The sequence below is a fragment of the Eleutherodactylus coqui genome, chromosome 9, assembly GCF_035609145.1.
Source record: "Eleutherodactylus coqui strain aEleCoq1 chromosome 9, aEleCoq1.hap1, whole genome shotgun sequence".
NCBI classification, from domain to species: domain Eukaryota; kingdom Metazoa; phylum Chordata; class Amphibia; order Anura; family Eleutherodactylidae; genus Eleutherodactylus; species Eleutherodactylus coqui.
The window spans coordinates 83,369,498-83,396,188 of NC_089845.1; the positions used below are offsets into that span (position 1 = coordinate 83,369,498).

Sequence of the window (26,691 nt, forward strand, 5' to 3'; positions counted from 1 at the left end):
GAAGGGGGTGTGGCCGGCCTATCAAGCTGCCTGTATCTTGTCACCACCCACACTTCCAGTGGTGACAAGATACAAGAATACCATCAAAAAGTACATAACCAAGGAAACCTTGAATGTGATCACATCTATAGAAGTGAACTTTTGTCTCTTGCTAATTTTGACTTGAGTTCAGAAAGGTTGACAAAAAAAAAAAAACTCATGCTCTCCGAACGATCTACCAAGTAATGTGGCAGTTTTATCATGGGCAACACAGAAACAAATTCAAAAGTGATAACCAAAACAGCTACATTGTCTCTAGTTACTCCTAACTTGCATGAAGACATTCCCCAAAACAGGTTCGCCTGCGTCCTCTACCAATGGTAATTCCGGCTAACAACTGAGCAGCTCATATTGAAGTGTGATAAGATCTACATATTCATTAGATAATGATATGGAAAGGTAAAAAAAATTGAATACTAAGGTAGTCAATGGGTTCCAAAGAATCTGGCCAGTCTGGTCTCCAAGTATATGTTAAGACGTGGCGACTACTTACCAAGAGCAATCACACAAAATTCATTTCCTCGTACTTTTGAGCAACAGATTGCTACTACATAGTCAGGAAGTCTCTGCTGAGGTTTCATATCACTTAATGACCGAAGGGTCTCCGAGATGCCCTCCGCTAGCGAGTTCTGTGTAACAAGGACATGAACCAAATCTTGAGAAACACTGGCGCACAAGCGGGCCAGCCATGGAAGCTGAGCAGGCGACACACACATCGCAGGAGGGTTCATCTGCATGGAGCGGTCTTTGTAGGTAAATTCCTGCAATGCTTTCAGCACAATTTGTTCAAAAACCTCCCGAATTGGTATCTGGTCTGAACCTGAAAGGACAAGAATGAAAACAACTTAAATACAGGACATATTTACAAAGCTAGAAGAAAATCAACACTCAAATCAAGCAGTGCAAGAGAACAAACAGTACAAGTGTGTTCAGATGTGGAGCACTACAATAAAAAACTCTTATCTTCACGGTTACAAAACAAGGAGGAACCTTTCCCAAGAGACAGGTGTGTTTTTGAAGTTATTGCATCATTCTGCCTCTTCTATGAGCACAACCTGGTTGATAAGGAGTCTTGAAAATCAATTTAATAATTATTGAAGAATGGGTGCCATCTGGATATTCTGAAAACTTAAACCCTTTTGAATCCAATTTTGGATTCAGGGTTTCCTAAAGGCTCTCTCTTTTTGCTGTTATACAACAGTGCCATCTGGTGGCTAAAGCCAGTCTGTGTGCGCCAGAGGCCCCCGGACAGCGGAGTGGCTGGCAATAGCCGGTAAGAATACCCTGTCAGATGTCTTCTGACGTTGGAGCTGTAACAAGCTTCAAATTAGAATGTAGGAGGACGTCAGACAGTGGATTGGAAAGGGTTAATACAAATCTGCCCACAAGGGTTTTCCTTACTTTGAGACATTGGAAAATTTGAAAACTAGTACATTTTCCAATCTATAGCTCCTGAAAATAAATCCTGCTTGAACAAAAAGGAACCAAAATAACTAAATCTCACCAAGTTTCACAAGGTACTGGATAGTCAGAAGAATCAGATTTTCCACACTGAGAAATTGACTGCTGGATACTCCCATGTGATCCAGCTCCTTCTTCTCCAAATCCTGCAACTTGTAGCAATTCACCAACAATGGGCTTACAACAATATCGCCGACATTTCCATAGAAGTATGGCAAAGAGCCATAACCTGTAACACGAGCAGCAATATGTGTGATAAAGACAATACATGCCATTATATAAAATAGGATTACTAATCATTTTATATCAACCATTTCACATAATTCTTTCAAAACACTCAACTAAGGCCTCATGTCCACGGCACGCACGGATTCTATGCAGGGAATTCCACACGGAATCCACCTGTGCCCACGGCCAGTAAGCCCTGCTAACCCGATTTCCCCTGGCAGCGGCATCCACGTGGATCCCTCCACTTCCGGGTTCGCTGCACTGTGCGTGGTCCTCACAGCTCACCGTTGCACATGCGCAGCATAGTTTTTTGATTTTTTTAATCTCTCGCTTTCCCACCTATCTGCGGCACGTCCGCAGTGCCGCGGATCAGACGTCTTTCATTGACTTCAATGGAAACCGTCCCTGCAGGATCCGCAGAAAATAGAGCATGTTGAGATTTGTTTTCCAGACCAAAAGATCCGCAAATCAAATCTGCATGCTTTTAATCCATTTGCGGACGCCCATGCTTCTCTATGGGCGGCTTGATTTGCGAATCTCTTGCACGGATTCCGCAAATCGAATTTGCCCATGGATATTGGGCCTAAATGTGTTTTCAGATGGCACATTTTCTATCATACTGTAGGCTCAAATCGCTAGGACTTGGGAGACTCACCTATCAATATCACAGGCCGCACACCTGAGCTATTCAGCAGATTTTCAGGCACAATTACAGTTTCTCCAGCTGGAATCGGTTGCGGCTGAAAGATGCCACCCAAAATAGGTTGTAGCTGAGAGGCTAGGGATGGGAAAAAAATGGAAGTCACTTTTCCACAGTAGTCTTCCTGCCTCTCCCCTCATCCCCAAAGCAATGTGTCTGCAGGCAACACACTATGGAAGGACTAAAGGAATCACTTAAGAAAAGATTATTTGCTTTTCATTAGTTTCTGCAAAAACCGAGCCTTCAAACCTGGTCTTGTGATTGGACGAACAGGAGGTGACGGGAATGACAACATTGGTGCTTGAACTGGTGAGCTAGGCGGCCATCCCCGATGCCTCTTCTTTGGTGGGCCGGAAAAAGTAATCATTGCTGAATCGGTAAAATAATAAAAAGATATACACTGTTAAACTATCTAATGTCCATTTGTATATATCTTTTACACAAAGATATATATTTTACACATATGTAATAAACGCTCCATACCGCTATCACCAGCAATACATCCAGGACTTGGAGAGGTTGAGTGAACAAGTGGCTGAGATGGTGCTGGATTTAGTATTGTGATTCTTGCTCCATTCATGGTGCCACTGGTGATCTCTGGTGCTTGGAATGAAATAGATATTAGCAGGAATACACTAATAAAAGCACTGAACAGAAAGCATCAATTTATGGAAAGACCTCCTAAACTAATGCAAACCTACCTGCAGGGAACGGCTTCCCTACAGCATGGACAGGTAGCGGTAATGGCTTCACAATACCCTTATTTCGGGATAGATCCTGAGGCGTACTTGAATTAACAGCAGTAGGTGTTTTGGCTGAGGCATAAGATTGTAGATCTGTCAAAATATCAGTCAAGGCAATGGTAAGAGAAAAAAAAAAATCTTCCAAGGATACGTATGTTGCAGAGGACAGGTTGTCTTAGTTATCCCTAAACATCGTACTAAGCCATATACAACTACCACAAAATGCGTCACCATTATATTTCCATCAGATAATACTACAACGAAGATTTTTCAACTGGAATCATTTTTTAAATGCTGGTATCTAGATGTTCTTATTTAAAGGAGTATTAGCTACACAATAGTATGGGGTAATTAAAAAAGGCTTACCTGAATGTAAAAATCCAGACTTGTATCCATTAGTGTTTCCATTCTCAGAGGTCAGTGAGCTAGAAGAGACTGGCTTAGCAGCTGGTGTAGGGAATGGTCGACTTCGAGGCTCTTGAAAAGAGAAAAACTTTTATAAATCTCCATCTATATACATACACATATATAAAATGTTAGATCACTTATGCGAGTGGCCACTAGGGGGCCTGAGGGCAGACTACTTGAATATCTGGCAGGGAAAAAGTCTATCTACCCAGTAATTAATAGACACCCATGTTGGATTCTACTGTCAGAGAGAGGGGTTGCTACCAAAAGGCATATGACAATGGTTGCTGGCCCAGATGATGGCAAGGCCATTGGTAGTGGATTTTGACATGCTGCTTTGTTACAGTACGCCTGTTCAGTTAAGATTGCAGATACGGTTTAGTTGGTGGCCAGATGTTTCTGTACTGGTTTCATGTAAAAGGGCAAAGAAAAAATTCCAGGTGTGAAGTGCGTTCTGGTTGTGTTGACACCCATCTTATATACAGAAGATAGTGGTCTTGAGATGTAACTAACTCCAAAGCTATCACTATTTAAAAAATGTAAAAATCTATGTATAAATAAAAGTACCTTTGTTTAAAATTGCTGCTGAATTTGCATGCAAAACAAATTTTGTCAGCCACATATATTGCAGTTACTGTATGAAATCCATGCAGTCCTTCTAAGCAAACAGTGTGCGGACTGCAGTGCTGATCAGCTGAAGCACACTCAGACAGGACTTGCTGCAGGAGCAGACAGAGCACTCCATCCGGAATCCTGAGGAGTCCGTGGCTCTGAAACAAGGACGCTGAGAAGCTAACTGCTTCCTACATAGACACCGCAGTCCGTATGCCATACGCTTAAAAGCAGCACACAAGCGTAACATAGGAGCAATATTCACAGCTGGCAGAAGCTCTTCACATGGTATTTCAGCCCGAACTTTAAACAAAATCCAGTAACACATTAGAAAGTTATGTGGTTTTTTTTTTTTTGTTATTTTATCATCACATGTCAGTCAAATTTCTCCCCTCCCAAAACAAAATAAAGTGTAGGTACTCCTAAGTTGCAACTTGCATATACAGTACAAACAAGCAGCAATACGTGTTAAGTGAATGCATTACTACTGACTGGTCATACTGACCAAAACAGACATATGTGCTAAACAAAGTCAACCGCGATTGAAGAATTCTAGGTGTTTAGTTTTTTTTTAATATTGAGTATAATGCTTGTAGTTACAGAGGCATGGAGACAGACATCTGCAATAATAGGAATGATTTATCATGTTCTGCACGTTTCTTTGTAGGACCACAAGTTACAATAGTAGTGCATCATTAACGACTAAGTTTCATATTTTCCCCAATGTGACATTGGTTGGAACAAATAGTTCACTGCTCTGTGCAAAGTTTATTCTTAAGCCATAATAATCAGCAGTAAAAAGGTTTTCAAACAGATGGCCCACTTTAATATGAAACCCAGGAAACCCACATCTGGCCATTTTCTCTGCAGCTGCCTTTGAATGAGGAATTTAGCATTGTCATCCGTGGCACAGACTGACCAAGTCCGTCAGAGAGTCAGTCCCTTTTACTGAACAGCTCTCCACTTTAGTACATTGTCGGGGGTCCTGAACATGGAAGCCCCGTGTCCCCATGACCTAATAGGGCATATGGATAAGAGCAGTCTTAAAGGCCTCCTTAAAGTGACCATCTAGTCCTGGAGAAACAAAGATAGCAGCACCAGCTTCTCGGACTACTTGCTACACAGTATGTATTAGCATGCATCATTAGTCTAAGATACTACACCTGCTTTAATTAACCAGTGCTGCCCACATGAGCAGTGCCAGCCAGAGCAAGCAGCATGTAGTGTCTTGCACACAGTGCAATAGTATGCATTGGTAGTCTATCAAGTAGTTAGAGAAGCGGTTCGGCCTTCTTTGTTTCTCCAGGCACGGAGGGTTGCTTTAAGATAATCTGAAGCGGCAGCGGACTGAAGTCATCAGAAAGTGGAAATTATTGAACCAATGATGTAGGCCTCCTGTCCACGAGAGAATTTTCACTGTGTTCCCTGCGGCGATATTCTGGCCACGGGGAACGCAGTGAACGCTTTCCATAGACTTACTATGGAAAGCGCAGCCCCACTGTCCACTAGCAGAGAATCATAGCGATTCTTCACTTGCGGGATTTAAATTGCAGCATGCTGCAAATTGCCGCGATTCTCCACGGTTAGATAGGCTCAGTGCTGAGAGCCGTCAGCTCTCCCCTGCTCCCCGCTGGCTGCTATCTGCCGCGGGATATCGCTACGCCCGTGGACAGGAGCCCTTGAGGGCCTCTAAATTGTTCATTACCATCTCCAAAGGTTGAAGTAAAGTAACTCACCTTTCCAGCAGATAGGTGACCCTTTGCAGAGTGCTCCTTGGGAGTTTCTCACAAGATAATATCTTAAGTGCTTTTGCTTCTTTGGTTGAGTTGTAAGCTTTAGGTTAATATGATTGGAAAACTCGGTGAAATACCTGAAACCACGCTCTCCACAGCCAATGCAATTTCCAGAGAAACCTTAAAAATACGTGTTTTTGTGTAAATTAGTTTTACAGCCCTAATGCAAGATCAAGTCAGTGGAAATAGAAATAAAGCTACAATGTAATCAGGCGCTAAACTATATTTATAAACAGAAAAATGGATTTTAGAAATTAAGTTTTTCCCACAGCAGCTATTGGAGAGAATAAGGTGCATGCAGCACACAAGGCAGCAGTAAAGTTTCCAAAAGTCACTTACCTAAAAGTGCATTTTTCCCATCATCATCCGGGAGAAATCTTTTATCAACTGCACAGACAAGAATATGTTCAGGGAGACTCGGAGTCTTCACTCCAACCAGAAGAAAGCCCGGAGGAACCTCAAGTTGCTCTTTACTCAGTGAAGTTAACCGTAAATCCTTCCCTGCTTGGCAGAATCCTAAAGATGAAATAATTACATTACTAGTGTCAATTATGTAAATTGCATAAAGTATTTATTCCCTTATTCTATGCAATGTTTTAGCTCTGAGTTTTTTTTCCAGAGAGTTTTTCTGAACAGTTTAAGGTTTTTCCTGTCTGCAGTAACGAATCACAGGAGTGTAATGTGAAATTGAAAGCTGCGCTGTGATTGTTGCTATGGGCAAAAACGTTTTTCCTTACAACTGTTCGTAAATCTTTTCCATTAACTGCAGGACACAGAGAGCTGGCAAGAGTGTTGGACATGTGACCTGGAAACGAGAAGAAAAGCGCAGAAAACACAGCCTGGAGGGGACCAACTACACAACTGGATTTTTAACTGCAGAGGTCAGCTATATTGTGATGGATCCCAAAATTAAGAAGGAAAAAAAAACTGAGTGCTTCCTTAACTATATTGCTACCTGCAGAGGAGATATGGAACCATTTAGCTGAAAAGTAGTACATCATTTAAAGGTTTTCACCAAAACTAGAGAATTGACAGCTTAACTTCAGGATAAAACGTCACCACCAAAGAAAATGTAAAATATAATTTATTTAGCAAACTTTAAAACATTCCCCAAAAACCCAAATTATCTGAAATACAAATTAAATACCCATAAAAGAAGCAGTCGCTGATATTACTGTAGATAGAAAATAACCAGGCAGCATCTGATGTGTTCAGTAGAGTCTAAATTTCTTTATTCCTCCATCCAAAAATGACTGACGACGTTTCGGCTTCATTTTTGGATGGAGGAATAAAGAAATTTAGACTCTTCTGAACACATCAGATGCTGCCTGGTTATTTTCTACGTTCAGCTTGCTATTTTTGGTTCTGATCCAGACCATACCAGGCTTTTGCAATTTTCTCTCCTCACTGTGTATCACAGTTTTTTAGGGGAACCTGATTGGACTCGGAATCCCCTTTTGAGTGCTGCAGTTGTGACTTGTTCAACATTGATATTACTGTAGGACTCCCTCCAGGGACTACAAAAAATTATTATGGCTACAGCAACTTAAGTACATGACGAATGGTTTAAACAATGTAAACGGCAAGTCTAAACAGTTCTTCAAAATCTGGTACTATGAACCCCCAGGTACCCCCTCTATGTAGAACACTTTGGAACAATAGAGTCTTGTTTGTGCTCTAGAAAGAGAAAAATTGCTACCCTGACTAAAGGCTGTTTACACGGGCAGATGATCGCTCAAAGATCGCTCAAACGACAGTTTGAGTGGCAGCTTTGAGCAATCCTTTTGCAAAAATAATTTGTATGCTATAATTGGTATTTAAGTAGCTACTCAGCTACTTAAATACCAATTAGGTATGCAAATGAAGCCTTTACTAAATGAAGCTAATAGCCTAAGGCTATTATCTGCGCTCAGATCCTTTGTTCTCCACGGGAAAAAATGCTATCGGCACTCCCCATGGAGAACTACTGATAAAAGTAAATGATGCCTTTTAGGTTGGACTGAATTTAAGGATCAGCTAACAGTGCCCGAAAAGCGGACGCTGAGCGCACATTTACACGCACCGATTATCTCTAAAACTATCGCCGATTAGCGATTTTTTTTTTGCAATCATTGGCTGGTGTAAATGGGCCTTAAAAAGCCTCAGACATGCCTAACTCAAACCTGACAATCCAGAGATGGTTGTTTCACACATTCACGATCATCAACCGGACTATCCCCAAATACTGCAGTATAGTTATTGCTATGAAATAGTACTCTGCAGCAGCAGCAGCTAGCCAGTACCTGTTAGCGACCATTAAGGCCAGTATCACACAACCGAATTCGAATTGCAGATTCTGCCATCAGTGCCCACAGAGGATCCGTGGTAAAACGTGGGCATTGAAAGGCATGCAGTTTCGAATTTTCCTTTACACCTGCGGCGACGAATTGCAGCATGTTCTATTTCACATGGTATGTCGGATGACAAAACTCATTCCTTCGGTATATATGCTTCAAACCATACCGGCATACCAAGGCCTTGATGACAACAGTCCTTTCGGAAGGTGAAACATCACTCCTCTATCAGCAAGTTGGCCCGGCGCAGCTAATCTAAGAATACACCACAACCCACAGCCAATCCGGCACGAGAATAGTTCCCTCCAACCAATCAGCAAAGTAGGTGTTACCTTATCTTCTGCTCCAGCGTCAACGTAAACAAAAGCAATCACAATTAGAAATGCTAAAGGTTTCAGTGTCACATCTAAGATAGGCAAATATGTGGTAGTATAATGAAGCTTCGGAGAATCACGATCCATGCACAAATCGGGTATCGGACCCTATAATTGCCAAACTGTCAAAAAGAAGTACTGAAAATGGAGAACTACAAGCTAATCAAGATGCAGATCCTGGAAAATAAAATTTACCCCATTTTTATATAAAAATTGGACCGTATACATAATGATCATCGCTAATAGAGCTATCCCATGTACTATATGGAAATATAACACGTAAAACAGCTGATTACTGAAAAAATATAACACTACAATGCATGTATTTGGACTTTAAACAGTGTCTCATTCACAACCTAACCAGAGCTGACTCATGTGGGAGGCAGAATCTATATTACGGTGCACCATATCCCATATTTATGGAATACAGAATAGCCAGTTCCACAATCAGTGGACAAAAATGCACATATTAACATCCAACAAAAAAGGGGGAATCCAATATCATTATACCTCCTGTCCCACTGACTAGAATGTCCATTTCCAAAACAGAGAAAGTCTTGTACCTTGTGTCCAGCGATATTCTTCTCATTTGCAGCACACCTCTATTCCTATGAGCTTTGAAATTTGTTTTTATAATGTGATAGAAGGTAAGAAAAACATGTGGAATGATTTAGGGGTTAATTATTAATTTTGCTTTTGATTATAGTAACAGTATTCTAGTATGTTTGTATACATTTTGCACTATACATACACACATATAATTGTTGGCAACACAATGTTGCCATCTTGAGAAGCTAGTCCATCTTTCTAGTTTTTTGCGTACCTTTTATCCAGAGTGGATATTGAACTAAATGGTGAAGTGTTTTTAGCATTTACAGAGATCATTATTAGAGTTTAGCCAGCCATGATTAAGAAAGTGTAAGCTGGGTTCACACAGGGCGAATTTGCCACGGAAATTCCATCCGAAATTTCACTACAGCAAATCCGCCTGCAGCCGCTAATCCTGGGATTAGCCGGCCATGTTGCAAGATTTGTCAAAAATCACGTCCACACGGAACGGCCAATCCGTCGCGGCAAAGCCGGCAGTGCGGATTCCCCGGCTGCAGCATGTTTTTTTTTTTCCGTTGCGGACGCGCTCTCCTCTCAGGGAGCACTGGCTGTAATGGAAAAACATGCGGCCAGGCCGCTCCAAAATCCGTGGCTAAGTGCCACAGGTTTTGAAACAGGGCTTTCCCGGCGAAAAGCTTGCCATTTTTCGCTGCGGCAAAACCACAAGATTTCCACCCGGAATACGTCCCCTGTGACCCCAGCCATTATGTGTTTGAAACGCGTTGTAAATCTTGTTGTGTCCATGACAATTTTGTCATGTTTTCCAAAAAGTTGTTTCAATTAAAAAAAAAAATTGTATGGAATCATCACAAGAGCTGGATTTTTGGCTTTCTGCCTACTAAGCAGCCTGTTAAAATACAGTAAAATGCACTACCACAGTATAAGTGATCAAAGGATCGTAAGTTCAAGTTTATGGAGACTAATTGGGGAAAGTTATCAAATCTAAAAGATAACATTTAAAAATTGTTATTGCTGTATTTATAAAGGTTCAGTTTATTACAATATCACATCAATCAAGCATGATTAACGAAGGGGAAAAAAATAAAAAATGCAACAGAAAACCGTTAAAAACGTAGTATGTTCCCCAAAATTGTAACACTACAAACTGAAAAAAAGTTTTTTTTAAAGTTATGGGGGTCAAAATATGGCGATAAAAAAAGTTAAATAGTTTACTAGGTCCTGTTCCTGGTTAGGAAGGCAATTGCGCTGCGGTGGATGGACCCCGAGGGGCCCTTCTCTGGCGATGGAGAAAACTCACTAACACAACTATACCTTTCAAAAACCTGGTCTACGAGGCACGCAAGTGCCCAGATAAATTCCATACAGTGTGGGGCCGATGGTGCGATTCTTCGCTCACTCGTTTCCCTCCACGGTTGCTCTCCTCGACTAGATCAACGCTGCTGTGGGGGATTCCGGTGATTAGCGGATGCTGGGGATAGGGTCAGGGACCTGAACTTCATTCTCTGCTGACTGACTTAAGTGCTCTGCATGCGGGTATTCCAATGACTTAGCTCAACTATGACCTGTTCTCTTCTATACGCCTTTTGTTTTTCCCCTTCACTCTGGATTGTACTGTAATCACTATATACTGTGATGTCATGAGGTTTTTGCTTCCCCAATCCTCATGTAGGACTCGTGTATCGTTAATGATTCAGCATGTTGCTTACTTTTTAATAAAATGAAGTTAAAAAAAAAAAAAACTATAAATTTGGTATGGCTGTAATCATGCTGACCATTAAAATACACCCCCACGCCCCTTCTAATGATGCAGTATCAGTTTTTCCTTATGTTGCCCCACTTGGAAATTTTTAAAATTATTTTAATACATTATACAGTACATTAAATGGTACCATTGAAGTATACAACATGTCATGCAATAAAACAAGCCCTCATGTAGATTGCTCACCCTAAAAATAAAAGTTATGATTTTTTTTTTTTTGGAAAGTGGGAATACCAGTACTGCAGAATGTGACCTGGACCCAGGATCCATTACCTTTGCTCTTGAAAGGGTTAAGCAATACCTTATATGAAACATTAAAAGATTAAAAAGTCTTACCATCTATCGTACAAGAACCTTCTGGGGCTGGTTTCTGTGCATATGGCAAAGGAGGACTACTTGAATCAGACAGGTCATCTTCCTCCTCATCATCATCCATTTCACATATAGGCTGACTGTTCGAGAAGTCCAGGCTGCCATTCTGGGTGTACCTCTGAGCAAAATCCTTTTCAAGTTCTTCAACTTTTGGTTTCACATCAACCCCTTAACAAGAAACACGAGACCATTAAAATCAGACAGCAAAAAGCAAAAAAAAAAAATCTCAAAAAATATTAATTGAAGAATATAGCTCATTATAAGGTTAGTCTCACATGACCGGATTTGAATAGTAGATTCCGTGATCGGTGTGCATGCGGACGGCCTCCATTGATATTAATGGAGATGTGCGACCCGCAGCCCTTACACAATTAACATTGTGTCATTGCTAAGAGTTGGCGCGGGGGGAAAAAACTGTACTGCGCATGACGCTGTGTACCTCTGCGGTTAAGCGCAATAGAATTGCTGTACGCAGGGTCCCCGGCAGGCTCACAGCTGAAATCCGACCCCATCGTGTGAGCCCAGCCTTGTTATAAATCTGCAGATTAAGTGCAATTTTAGGTGTTAACTTGAGACAAATTATTTTCTAATTTGGTCTACAATGGTTTAGAGACTTATAACTGATTTTTTTTTTTTTACTATGCTTTCTCATTCATACATGACAAATAAAAGGATTTCAAAATTGAATAACTTTATGACTCTATTTAATCCATGTACTGCACCTTTGGAAATGGCATACTACATAATCATCATCAACTACGGTTAAAGCTTACCATCTGCAGAGAACGTGGAGCTTTCTGCATTTAGATAGAGTTGGGAGAATACTGGCCGTGGTACCACACTGCTACACCTTAGGGAGGCTTCTATGGAATTGTGCAGAGCTTCCTCAAACCGGGCAGATTTCAGCTGCCCAGCATAAGAGTTACCCATGTCCTGGGAAAACAAAGAATAAATCTATATTAACCAACAATTTTTTAATCTCACAATGCAATTACAAAAAAGAGCTTAAACCCCCCCCCCCCCCCAAAAAAAAACACTTATGTTCTCCCTCTCTATACAACAAACCAAGCCTAATTACGCCAAGATACCATTAACAGAAGCAAGGACAAAAATACTGCCTAGTAAGGAGTTTGGGAACACGTTGTATATGACATATATACACTCAGGTCAGGAAGGGTAACATTTCTCTTTAAGGAGAGCGCCTAGAAGGTAAGTGAAGAGATGTATAAGGTCATCCATACTCCTTATATAAAAGTCTCCTCAACACATTCTTGGTGCTCTCCTTAAGGAGAAACGATACCCTTTCCGACCCAAATCTATAGGCCTCTCACTAGCCAAGCAAGAAACCTACTGCACACTGATGAGGGACGAAACCCTGAAAATGCTGTCTGTTTATGGTATTCTAGCTTGTTTTTCAATTCCCAGTCATTGTTATAAGGCTTGTCCAAAAAGTCTGACATTGACTTGCAGGAATGCTGCCTTCCAATAGGTGGCGCTGCAGAGGTATTATCCATCTGCCCTATTTACTTATATACACACACACATACACACACACAGGCCTAAATTCACATGTTGATAAAAGCTCACTCACATTTATTAAGAGCCCATCAAATCTTCAGTTCTCAATAAAGTAGTAATTTCATTTGCATCGTCTTTCCTAGCAGTGGTCAGCAGTTTACAATAATTGGCTTTTTTTTCTATATGAAGTCCCATCTGTCAATTGTAGGTGGAGGAGGGGAGTTTGTGCTCCTTAATACAGGGCAGGTGGTCCGCAAAAAGAAGCCAAGGGACATGTCAAAATAATAAGCAACACAAGGCAAGACAATGAATCGGAGCTAAAGAGGGCAAAAGGATTTGGAAGGTGTGGGGGTGGCACGTGTGATCTGGTCAAGAACATCACGGGGGACACAGAAGCCAAAGTCTAAAATCTATTTGTGGCACAGCTGTTCCCTCATTTACATAAACTGCATGACTCCTTAATGATTTTCCAACAGTGAGCGTCTTACAAAAGACTATTCCTTTTCCATTATATAGATTAAAGTGTTAAACGTTCTATGGATTAGTAGCTTAAAAAAAGAAATAAAAAAGAAATAAAATACTGACCCCCATAAAGGCCGGATTCACACAGTGAAGTTTTGCCACATTTTTCTTGCAGGTTTTAAAAGCAACCACGTGAAAAACTACAGGAAATCGCAGCAAAACCATGAGGTTTTTCAAGCATGGTTTCAATGCAGTTTTTAACTGCACCCCCTCCATATAACCTAAATGGTTAGAAGACATTGCATGGCACTCGCAAGCCATGCAATGTGCATACGAGTGCGGTGTGATGTTTCCCATTCAAATCAATGGGAAGCACTTGCGATCCTTAGACGTATGTGAAACGCGCTAGGGGAAAATCGCAATTTTACAGAAGTGATAAGAGGTGGTTTTGAATCAAAACCGCTTTGCATTGGCATGAAGAACACAAGATGACAACCACGCTCGTGTGAATGTAGCCTAACAGAGTGGGTCCAACAATCGGAAGCAGGGGTGAGTATATATGCCATTTAAAGGGAAAAAAAGGAGGAAGAAGTGTAGGTCCTCCAATCCACAGCTAAATTCAGTCTGCACAGGAATTCGTACACAACTACTAAGAGAATAAACTACATGCTTACCGTGAAAATAAAAAAAATGCCAACTGCCACCCTTATTAGGCTGCATCTGCATGGGCTACAAACTCTTGCTACAAAACATTGCTCATGTGAAAGAACTCAATGGAAACTACGGGCTTCACACTGTAGTGATGATTTTGTAACGAGATTTTGTAGCCCCTGCGGATGCAGCCTATTGAAACTAAGCCAAAGTCATGCTGTGAACTTGCCAAATTTCTTTATCTCCTTGAGTCCTATGGGACAGCAATGTCACACATAGGAATAAGACTCATCAAGGATTCCACAAATTCTTATTCAAGGTAAACAAAAGCAGGCAAGAATGTTGAGAGCCGGGTAAGATCTGCAGACGACCTGCATGCCACATCAAGCCAGAAAGACCAAATAAGGAAGATGGAATATTCCATCTCCCTTATTTGCATATTACCCAGAAGAGCGTGCATGGCCATTTGAGTCTCCTCACTCATTGTCTAGGTGCTCTCCCTAAGGAGAAAAGAGAGAGATTCTGATGCCAGAAAGATCTACATGGACAGGAACTTTCTAAAGGGGGGGTAGGGAAGGAATGGTGCATAGCAAAGGCGAAAGGAGTAAAGCATTAAAGGGAGGGAGCCTGTTGGCCTGAACATGCTGTCCAGACTGCAGGTTACAGAGCAGAGGAGTAGACTGAGATAAGAATATATCCAAAAGATTCCGTACAACTTGTCATTTCTTCATTTACATCCCTCCTCATTCTGAGCCTGGAGGTCTAACAGCAGGTCTCGGCAGTGATTGACAGTCATGTATATAGAAAAAGCCATCAATTACAGTAAAGACCGCCCACTATCTGCACAATATAATGTGGTGAAATTATAAGATCAGGAATCAGAGGAGACACTTCTCATTTGAGGTACATATAATTTTAATGCACACACTATGTATGTGGAAAAAAAACAAAAAAAAAACCAAAAAACTTTTTCACTGTGGAGAATTTAAAAAAAAAAATAAAATAAAATAAAAAAGCAGTGCAGTGTCCAGCAAGACCTGCTAGTAAAACCTACCTTTACATAAAATTTTGGCACAGAAGCCTCGGATTAAAAATATTTCAATATATTAGACTATACAATTCTGAAAGATACTAAAATGTACTTTATATCATAACTCAGCCAGCCGTAAATTGTTACTTTCGAGTGTCAGCTGGACTCCCCACCTAAAAATTATGGGGCATCATTATATTCAGATGTTATCATATATAGAGAGATCTTGGTGTTAAAAATAATCCAGCAACCGGACAACCCCTTTAGGCGTCCTGCACACGGGCTACAACACATGGAAACACGAGCTACAAAGCCTCACTTGTCGCGTGCATATCGCTCAACCAGCGAGGTTTTGGACTAGCAATGTTGCATCCTACAAAACATCGCAGATGTGAAGGACCCCATTGGAAAGCATGGGCTTCACATACATGCGATTTGTAGCATTGTCGCATCGCGAGAGAATCGCACGACTTTGTCACCCGTGTGAAAGAGGCCTTAACCCTTTCCAATCCACTGTCTGACGTCTTAAAACATTATGTACGGCTCCAATGTTGGAAGACGTTCGTCGGGGTTCTCTTACTGTATATTGCCAGCCTCTCTGCTGTCAGAGCCTATCCAACATGTCACCTCATGCAGTACTGGCTTTAGCCAGCAGATAGTGCCGTTGTATAACGGCAGAAAAAGAGTAAGCCCCCTAGGAAAACCAGGGTAGAAATTGAATTGGAAAGGGTTAAGGGTAGTTCCACATGGGCGACTGCGATATCGCCGTGAGAAAAACATCGCAGCAAAATAGAGTCTTTGTTCCCGCTCTTTGAGAGTCAGTGATGCTTTTTCTTAAGAATAATCTAACATCACATTGCTGCCGCCCGCGATAAAATTGCACAATTTTTTTATTGTGCAAGTCAATAGGACTTTGTAATGTTAAAAATGCATTGCATGAAAAGTCGCAGGTTTCCAGTGTTGCAGGAAACATGGGCAATAAAAATTTTTTAAAAACACATCGCAATTTTTTCCTATCGCAACATCGCATTAGTGAAAGGAAACCATTGGTTTCATAATTCTGCTTTTTTTACTCTCGCAGCTGTGTGAAACCAGCCTAAACAGGCTCAAATGTGTTATAACAACAAAAGAATGGGGTACTTACCTGTCCTTTGCTCTGGTGATCCAGGTCTGCGTTATAGAACCAATACCACCTGACAAGAGCAGCCAATCAGAGGCAGCAAGGATCAAGTGCCGTTTTCTTGGCATCATCACTCAGATGCTGGGAGCCAAGATGTCAAAAGTCAGACTTTCACATCTGCAGCCTCTAATTGGCTGTAGTGGTCAGGTGGCATCCGTTCCACAAAGACCAGCGTTGGATCACCAGGGCATAGGATGGGTAAGTACCCCTGCTTTTGTAATTTTAACACAATTGAGTTTATACTTCAAACGTCTGGCCACCAAACAACCCTTTAAGGCATGGAATCCTGCTAATATTTGACCCCATTCTTCTCTGTGGTTGCCCTACACATTAAATGAATGTCAGCCAAACCCACATCTGAACATCTAAATGTTTATGGGAGCTTCCCGACTCTCCCCGGACAGCAGATATCAGGGGGAAAGAAGGTTCGAACAAGTTGAAATTAAACATGCCTGATCTTTGACTTTTAAGGGAGATTGTTAGAGTTGTCTGGCAATGCCTTATTCCCCCTCCCTATAGAGAAAGCGTAGATGGCTTGGGTGAGCGTGTACATGTATGGAGGAGTCAGGAGAAATAGCTGTCGCAAGAAAGTACTCAGACGGCTAAGGTATATAGCCACCTTTTTAAACATATGCAATAAACAAGTGTTAGAACATGCCACAAGAGCTTCCTCTGCAAGCAGATGACTGTCGAATTATATAAGATCTTCCCTCTTTATGATATACATTTATGTCACAGGGGTGCGAGATGGGTATTATGCTGACTCTGGAGCAAAGGCGCTACTCATAAGACCGTTTACTTGCGTCCAAAAATTGGGCAAAAATCACGCCAGCAAATATAGCACATTGGTGACAGTTTTCTGTCGCTGATTGTATACGCTGTGTCCAAAGATAGGTTTGCCCTATCTTTGGCCAAAATACACTGGAAGCTCCCATAGACTCCTATGGGAGCTGATAAAAAAAAAGGAGGGGAGGGAGTTTAGTTGCGTCCAATGCTAGGAAAAGAAGACAGCTGGTCAATTTAAGCATTAGCAGTCATTACGAGAGATTTCCGCACAGCAGCATATTTTTCTGCCAATACACTACAGATGCCCGTGTGAAGGGTAGAAAATTTGCAGCTGAGAATCAGGACTTGATTGCGGCTATTCTTCATTCATGCGGGGTTTACAGCACGTAAGGCCGACCGTAAAAATGCATACGGTCGTGTGAAAGATCCCTAATGGGTGCTGGCTGTATCCACCCTCAATGGCCAAACATCCACCCGACATCCACCCTCAATGGCCAAAGTCACCTAGTTCCAGTCATGGCCATTTAACCAATTAGATGCCGAGGTATCTAGGCAATTAGCTGGAAGAAGTGGCACTCCTCCAGTGGCCTAACACCGACCACTAAACACAGTTGAGACAATAATTAAACATAGGGAGAATGCAGACGAGACGAAATTCTGTGGCGAGATTTCCCGCAGAATTTCCACCCGAGCATGCTGCCATAGGATTGCAGGCGTGCACGCAATCCTATGCAGACAGCGTGAAAACTCGTGTGGTAAACAAATCGCGGCATGTCCCATTTCTGTGCGGTTCTTGCAGTGGTCTCTCACAGAAACGTCACTGGTGATGCGCCGACTCTGCTCTGCACATGCGCGGCTGTGCGCCAGCGGGCACATCGCAGAGCAGAGAGAAGACGCCGGAGGAGGTGAGCCGTGGGTCACTGCAGGAGCACGGGTCTCATCCCGCTGCAAGAATTCTCGCAGCAGGATTCGACCCAGCCGTCTACATTCACCCTAAATTGGTATCGCCATGTCCATAAAAGTACAAACCATTGAAATATTAACCCCACACCGTGAGCGATGTTGACCGAAATGCTTGAATTGCAAAATTTTGGTGGTCACCCTATCCCCTAAAATAATTGAATAAAAAGTTATCAAAAATTCTCATGTATCCAAAAATAGTAGCAATTAAAAAAAATACAGCTCATCCCCCAAAAGACAAGCCCCGACCATGTCCCAGAATTACAAGTTATGTATTGCTGTAATCACACTGGACTCACAGAATAAAGTGAACATCCATCTCATTTTTACCACACTATGAGCGCTGCAAAGACCAAACACAATGGCACAGCTTTTTTTCCCCATTTTACCCCACTTTTGGGGGTATGAAGCTTCTCAATACACTATATGAGCCCATTTAAAAATATATATATAATAAAGCAACTCCTGCAAAAGATAAGCCCTCATAAAGCTAAGCTGATAGGGGGAGAAAAATAAAATAAAAAGTTATGGTTCTTCAAATGCAGGGATGAAGAAAAAAATGAAAAAGACCTAAAAAAATGGCTGGACATTAAGAAGTTATATAGGAGTTAGAGAAGCTTCTTTACAGAGGCATCATGTAGGTAAATGAATTATAAGTATGTCGCAGCTAATTATAGAGATATAGTAATTACCAGGCAGTTTGGTAGAACAAAAACTGTACAGGTAATGAAAATCTAGGTTTCCTAGGACTGGTCTATATCCATACTAAAGTGCTATATGTTTGGGGCTGTGTCCATGGAGTGGTCATCACAAAAGACTAAAGGTTACTCATTGACTACCCTGCTTAATATCTTACTAATGTGCCAGGGACTTCCTAGATAAGAGCATGGGTCAGAGTGGCAGAGACCTTTGGGCTGTGCATACTGCTGAAGAGCCATTTGAACAACATGTGCTTTCCTCCTCGACCTATTAAGGAAGTGACCTATGCCTCCCACTATTGTCCTCCATCCAAAGGCTCTCCACGGTGCAATGGAGTCTTTCAAGAAATGGGAAATGACACGATCATACGGTTTCTACTTCAGTTCTAGATACTGCACGATAGAAAACCTATGTACCTCTCGTGGCACGTGTTTTCAATTATGTCAATTCATTTTCATACATCACCAACAACCCAAATACTTTAATCCTCTGGGTCAGTTTTACATGGGTCTATCTAATGCAGGGGTGTCAAACACATTTTTACGGAGGGCCACATCACCCTGATGGTTGTCTTCAAAGGGCCGACTGTAATTGTAAGGCCTCCTGTCCACGGGCGATCGTTCATTGTGTTACTCGCTGCGATAATCCGTCCGCAGGTAATGCAGTGAATGCTTTTCATAGCGCTGCTATGGAAAGCGCAGCCGCAGCTTCCAAGAGCGAAGAGTCATAGCGATTCTCTGCTCGCGGGCTCTAAATCACGGCATGCCGCAGTGAGCCTATCTGTCAGATAGGCTCATCGCAGAGAACTGACAGCTTAGTGACCCCCGCCCCCCGCAGCGGCCTCCGCCCTAACAGCGCCCCCCCCCGCAGAGGCCTCCGCCCTAACAGCGCCCCCCCCCGCAGCGGCCTCCGCCCTAACAGCGCCCCCCCCCCCCCCGCAGCGGCCTCCGCCCTAACAGCGCCCCCCCCCCCCGCAGCGGCCTCCGCCCTAACAGCGCCCCCCCCCCCGCAGCGGCCTCCGCCCTAACAGCGCCCCCCCCCCCCCGCAGCGGCCTCCGCCCTAACAGCGCCCCCCCCCCCCGCAGCGGCCTCCGCCCTAACAGCGCCCCCCCCCCCCGCAGAGGCCTCCGCCCTAACAGCGCCCCCCCCCCCCGCAGCGGCCTCCGCCCTAACAGCGCCCCCCCCCCGCAGCGGCCTCCGCCCTAACAGCGCCCCCCCCCCCCCGCAGCGGCCTCCGCCCTAACAGCGCCCCCCCCCGCAGCGGCCTCCGCCCTAACAGCGCCCCCCCCCCCGCAGCGGCCTCCGCCCTAACAGCGCCCCCCCCCCCCCCGCAGCGGCCTCCGCCCTAACAGCGCCCCCCCCCCCCCGCAGCGGCCTCCGCCCTAACAGCGCCCCCCCCCCCCCGCAGCGGCCTCCGCCCTAACAGCGCCCCCCCCCCCCCGCAGCGGCCTCCGCCCTAACAGCGCGCCCCCCCCGCAGCGGCCTCCGCCCTAACAGCGCGCCCCCCCGCAGCGGCCTCCGCCCTAACAGCGCGCCCCCCCGCAGCGGCCTCCGCCCTAACAGCGCGCCCCCCCCGCAGCGGCCTCCGCCCTAACAGCGCGCCCCCCCCGCAGCGGCCTCCGCCCTAACAGCGCCCCCCCCCCCCGCAGCGGCCTCCGCCCTAACAGCGCGCCTCCCCCCCGCAGCGGCCTCCGCCCTAACAGCGCGCCTCCCCCCCGCAGCGGCCTCCGCCCTAACAGCGCGCCCCCCCCCCCCGCAGCGGCCTCCGCCCTAACAGCGCGCTCCCCCCCGCAGCGGCCTCCGCCCTAACAGCGCCCCCCCCCCGCAGCGGCCTCCGCCCTAACAGCGGCCCCCCCCTGCAGCGGCCTCCGCAGTAATCGTGACCCCCGCAGAGGCCTCCGCAGTAATCGTGACCCCCGCAGAGACCTCCGCAGTAATCGTGACGCCCGCAGAGACCTCCGCAGTAATCGTGACGCCCGCAGAGACCTCCGCAGTAATCGTGACGCCCGCAGAGACCTCCGCAGTAATCGTGACCCCCGCAGAGACCTCCGCAGTAATCGTGACCCCCGCAGAGACCTCCGCAGTAATCGTGACCTCCGCAGTAATCGTGACCCCCGCAGAGACCTCCGCAGTAATCGTGACCCCCGCAGAGACCTCCGCAGTAATCGTGACCCCCGCAGAGACCTCCGCAGTAATCGTGACCCCCGCAGAGACCTCCGCAGTAATCGTGACCCCCGCAGAGACCTCCGCAGTAATCGTGACCCCCGCAGAGACCTCCGCAGTAATCGTGACCCCCGCAGAGACCTCCGCAGTAATCGTGACCCCCGCAGAGACCTCCGCAGTAATCGTGACCCCCGCAGAGACCTCCGCAGTAATCGTGACCCCCGCAGAGACCTCCGCAGTAATCGTGACCCCCGCAGAGACCTCCGCAGTAATCGTGACCCCCGCAGAGACCTCCGCAGTAATCGTGACCCCCGCAGAGACCTCCGCAGTAATCGTGACCCCCGCATAGACCTCCGCAGTAATCGTGACCCCCGCATAGACCTCCGCAGTAATCGTGACCCCCGCATAGACCTCCGCAGTAATCGTGACCCCCGCATAGACCTCCGCAGTAATCGTGACCCCCGCATAGACCTCCGCAGTAATCGTGACCCCCGCATAGACCTCCGCAGTAATCGTGACCCCCGCAGAGACCTCCGCAGTGATAGTGACCCCCGCAGAGACCTCCGCAGTGATAGTGACCCCCGCAGAGACCTCCGCAGTGATAGTGACCCCCACAGAGACCTCCGAAGTAATAGTGACCTCCACGGAGACCTCCGCAGTAATGCTATTACTACTGGAGCCGATATAGGGAACACTATTACTAATACTATCCCCTATATCAGCCCCACTAGAAATAGCACCCCCTGAAATCCATATACTTACCTCCTCCTTATGGAAGTGCCACTGCTCCTCTGCTGTCACTGATTGCAGGTGCACGCTGACGTCAGTGTGCATGTCCGGGCGCCTCCTCCCTTCTGCTCTCGCGGAACTGGGGGGGATCCCGGGTGCACACTGATGTCACAGTGTGCGCCTGGGATCGGCACCGCTGAGTTAATACCGGTAGGGGAGCCGCGGCCCCCCAGTTGGTATTCACTGCTGTAGTGAGCGGCCACCGGCATGCGATGCCGGCCATGCTCGCGGGCCACATTGAACAAGGTGGCGGGCCGGATTTGGCCCGTGGGCCTTGTGTTTGACACATGTGATCTAATGCATTATGAGGATACATTTACTTTGAGAGCGCGGTAGCATGCTGGACGGCGCAATAGCTAAGGCAACCACATTACGCAATGAGGAGTCTTGTGCAAGGGCCCTGTTGCTTTCTGCTTATGAATAGCGGTTGTTAAAATCCCATTTCTGTGCATTACGCATCACTTGATTCTAAACCTCTTGTGTAAATCCTGCAAATGAAATGTGAGAACTCAGCCTTTAGCCTGGTTTAGACACAACGATTATCGCTCAAAAAATCATTTGAGCAACTTTTGAGCGATAATCGTTCTGTGCCTTAAGCAATACAGCCGACTCCATTGAAAGCAATGGGCTGCCGGCAAGTGCTGCAGTGATTTTCGGGAAGGACTTCAAATATAAGCCCTTCCCTATAAATCAATCCAAAAAAGTGTTTAAAAAAAAAATCTATACTAACCTCTCTGCAGCTGCCGGGGCTCAGCTGCGTCCAGCCGGCTCTTCTCCTGCATTGCTCTGAGTAGTATTCAGCAGGTGGAATTCATGAATCAGTGAGTTCTGGCTCTGATTCAGTGAGCGCAGGGACCAATTAGAGGCAGCTCTCAGCTGTCATTCAATAGCTGAGAGCTGCCTCTGATTGGTGACAGTGCTCAACCAATCAGAGGCAGCCCATTTAGCAGCCAGGGAGTTTAAATCCCTGCCTGCTAAATACTACTCAGAGCAGTGCAGGAGAAGAGCTAGCTGGACGTGGCTGAGCCCCGGCAGCTGCAGAGAGTATAGATTTTTTTAAACACATTTTTTGATTGATATTCAGAGAAGGGCTTATATTTGAAGCCCTTCCCTGAAAATCACTGCAGCGCTTGCTGGCAGCCTATTGCTTTCAATGGAGACGGCTGTATTGCCAGCTCCACTGAATTCAATGTGAGAACATCATGCTCCTCTGCCACAGCTGTGACAGCAGCTGTCACAGCCGCAGCAGGGGATAGCGGACAGCGCTCTTTTTGAGCATCAAACCCTTCGTGTGACCGAGCCCTTTTGAGCGGATCAACGCTGCTAGCAGCGGTTTTTCCACCGTGAGGCACGCTTAGGTCACGCGAATTTTTGAACGCATCAGTTATGCATCCAAAAATTGGTGTGTCAAAACGCCTGTGTGACTGAGCCCTCAGTGTGCAGTAGGTTTCTGGCTTGGCTAGAGAGAGTCCTGTTGAAAGAGCCTGACATTGACTTGCAGAAATGCTACTTTCCAATAGGTGGCGCTGTAGAGGTATTGTCCCATCTTTCCTATTTGCATATTTCTCAGAGAAGCATGAATGGCCTTTTAAGCCTCCTCACTCACATTCTGGGTGCTCTCCTTAAGGAGAAACAATACCGCCCCTTGATAACGAATGCCATGAAGGAAAGAAATATAAAATATCCCAATAGTGTAATGTGTGATACTTCTTGTTTAGACCACTGGGGTCACATTTAAAGAAAATTCAAAAACTTTCACAATTAATTTGCATTGGTGGCCCCCTTCCCAAAAGCGTGAGATAATGCTCAATTCCGTGTACCTGAAACGATGAAATATCACCACGATAGATTGCAGCAAAATAACATGATACAGCCGATACATCATTAAAAGAAAATTAAACTAAATGCCAATTGTCGCACAAACAGCACGGTTACATCATATAGGAGTATTGGGCTAATGTAGGAAGGCCACGGATGAAATTTACTAAACTCAGCATTTCCTGTCCTGCCGTAAGATTTCCCCTAGTACACACCTCTTCATGTATTCTGAAGAAGGGGATTACATTTGGCACAACAAAAAGTGATGAAAAGACCAGAAGGAAATTGGGCCAAAGAGGCCGACAGCAACATCAAAGTAGCCGCAGGAATTTCTGGCAAGTCCTGGTTGTGTAGTGCATGTGACATCCATCTCCTGTATTCTTCATATGTCTCGGCTGTGGGGTAAGGGGGCAAAACGGAAGCCCGGCTATGTTTTGCCAAAACCTACATCTGATAAACATATATGGGAGACTGTGTTATGGTCTGATGAGACAAAGGTTGAATTTTTTTGACCGTAATTCCAAAAGGTATGTTTGGTGCAAAGCCAAGCCAATAATGTGCATCACCAAAAGAACATCATGCCTACAGTGAAGATGGTGGAGGCAGCATTACGCTTTGGGGCTGTTTTTCTGCTGCTGGAACTGGGGCTTTAGTCAAAGTAAAGGGAATTAAGAACAGTCCAAATATCAGTCCATTTTGGCACAAAACCTTCAGCCTCGGCTGAAAAGCTGAAGAGGAATTTCACCTTTCAGCACAACAACCCAAAGCATACCTCCATATCAACAGGAGAATGGCTTTACCAGAAGATGCTCAAAACTTTGGAATGACCGAGCCAGAGCCCAGACCTGAATCCCATTCCAGATCGGTGGGTGACCTAAGGAGGGCGCTACACACGAGATGTTCTCACAATCTAACAGATTTGGAGTGCTTTTGCAAGGAAGAGTGGGCAAAGATTGCCAAGTCAAGACTGAATGTTGATGTATTTTAACAGGGGTGTGTATGTAGACTTTATACTTCCCGTCTATTTCTATTGGTACAATAAGCATTAGGTGTCCGATCTTAAACCCACAGCACTGGTACTTTATCCTCACATGTGATGGTAACATGCAATCATTTTGATAAAATTGAATCACAGGATATTAAAATTTCAAGTTGTTCTAATCATAACATTCCATAGGACGTTCATGAGAGGTGGTATTGGGCATTATATACATGTGTTGCTCTACACACCACCACCAATAACACTGGGTGCTTTGACAGTCATGATATACTTCACATGGTAATAGCAAGTCTGATCAGGTGACAGCTTACACCACTGCTCATGAATATTCATGTTATGCGCATATGCTGCACCAATTAACACATAATTGGTTAATGTCTATTTAAATGTCCTTGGACCTTTAATTAAACAGAAACTCCCATTAAATCCAACACCTGTAAGTGGCTTGGTGCATCCAAGTGGTGATTTACATTGATAGTGAAAATTTGCAACTTTACCATTCTCCACATGGTTGCTGGATCATTGTTTCGTATTTATATACTGATGCTTGGAGTGGGACCCCTGCAATCTAACTAAGGCTGCATTCAGAGGACCGTATATCGGCTGGGTTTTCACGCCCAGCCGATATACGGCGTGTCTCTCTGCAGGGGGAGAAGGCTGGAAGATACGGGAGCAGTGCTCTGAGCTCCCGCCCCCTCTCTGCCTCCTCTCCACCCCCCTGCACTATTTTCATTGAGGAGAGGTGGGACGGGGGGGAGCTAATTCCTGGAACTTAGCCCCGCCCCCATTCCACCTCCTCTCATTGCAAATAGTGCAGAGGGGCGGAGAGGGGGTGGAGAGGGGGCGGAGAGGGGGTGGAGAGGGGGCGGGAGCTCAGAGCACTGCTCCCGACTCTTCCAGCCTCCCCCCGCAGAGAGAGACACCGTATATCGGCTGGGCGTGAAAACCCAGCCGATATACGGTCATCTGAATGCAGCCTAAGAGATACAGCACAGGGGTGTTGAACTGGTCTTTTTTTTCTGTCTGCCACATCAGCGTCCCATGTAAATATAAGGTTCATCCAGCACTGCATGGATTGGTTCTTCGACAGCTACTTAGCCAGTCAGTGCAGCGCTGGATGAAACAATCACAGCCAGCGCATTGTTTCATCGAACGCTATATTGATTGATTCTTGAGAGCTTCTCAGCCAATCAGAGCAATCGCTTCCTGAAGGCGGGTTTTAGGAATCCTGTAACCAGGAAGTGATCTTCTGTGGCCGAACAAGGAGAGAGCAGGACACGCAGGGAAGCTCTGGAAAGCAGCAGGATAAGACCAAGCCTGCTAGGCAAGTAAAATAGGACCCCCCCTCCCTAAAATAAGACCCTGTGTCTCTTTTGGGGTTAAAAAAAGTAATGTAAGACAGGGTCTTATTTTTGGGGAAACACTGTAGTTTAAAACTTTTTACTAATTTAAGCAACAAAAGTTTTGATCTTAAGGAAAAAAAAATGTTTATTTGCATCACCACATCCCTAGACTCCTTAAATTTATTTTTCCACCTACAGAGCGATGTCATATCTTATTTTTAGCAGGAAGAATTGTAGTTTTTAATGATTTTTTTGATTGCTTTTTATTGCATTTTTGCAAGGCGGATGGGCGAAAAATAGCAATTCTGACTCTGTATTCATTTTTCATTTTTATCGTTCACTGTGTGGTAAAAATAGCTAGAATATTTTCATAGTTCAAGTTGTTCTGAGCACAGTGATACCCATTATATATCAGTGTTTGTGTTTTGTTTTTTTACTTTTTGGTGCTTTTTTCTTTATTGTGGGGGGGAAATTTCTTATTTTACACTTTTTTATTCAAATTATTTGTCATTATATTTTTGTCTGTCAAGGGAACTTGGAAGATGCAATCGTTCGATCGCTAGCATAGTACACTGCATTATTTCTGTACTGCAGTGAACTATGAATATACCATCAGCCTATCTGATTCTGCTGGGCGTGGTCAGAAAGACTACACGGCAGACAGGAGAGCGTTTGTTAAGAGTTTCGACTGCCATGGTAATTCATCGGTATATTACAATCGCGGGGTGACATGGTGAGCCCCCCACTGCCCCGTCACCAGCTTAAATGCCACGAATGGGGGTTTTTTGCGCTCCATTACAGCAGGATCCCGGGGACCTGGCTTATGTCAGCACACAAGAGCCATGCAGGATTAAACTAGCACACCATAAAAAGGCAACTGTGCAGGTTAAGGCCCCGTAA

The 26,691-nt window shown here is 44.8% G+C and overlaps 1 protein-coding gene across 1 annotated transcript in view; it reads right to left on the reverse strand.

Moving 5' to 3' along the window:
- The window catches only part of GREB1L (GREB1 like retinoic acid receptor coactivator), a 134,303-nt gene that overhangs the window by 47,507 nt on the left and 60,105 nt on the right, over positions 1 to 26,691 (reverse strand). The window contains exons 2-12 of the mRNA XM_066579637.1: positions 12,166 to 12,325; positions 11,357 to 11,560; positions 6,324 to 6,500; positions 5,928 to 6,104; positions 3,538 to 3,648; positions 3,130 to 3,264; positions 2,912 to 3,031; positions 2,678 to 2,797; positions 2,384 to 2,506; positions 1,544 to 1,729; positions 533 to 859 (exon numbers count right to left, since the gene is read on the reverse strand). Coding sequence (XP_066435734.1) covers positions 533 to 859; positions 1,544 to 1,729; positions 2,384 to 2,506; positions 2,678 to 2,797; positions 2,912 to 3,031; positions 3,130 to 3,264; positions 3,538 to 3,648; positions 5,928 to 6,104; positions 6,324 to 6,500; positions 11,357 to 11,560; positions 12,166 to 12,322 — 1,837 coding nt within the window. The 5' untranslated portion in view covers positions 12,323 to 12,325. The remainder of the gene's footprint in view (positions 1 to 532; positions 860 to 1,543; positions 1,730 to 2,383; positions 2,507 to 2,677; positions 2,798 to 2,911; positions 3,032 to 3,129; positions 3,265 to 3,537; positions 3,649 to 5,927; positions 6,105 to 6,323; positions 6,501 to 11,356; positions 11,561 to 12,165; positions 12,326 to 26,691) is intronic.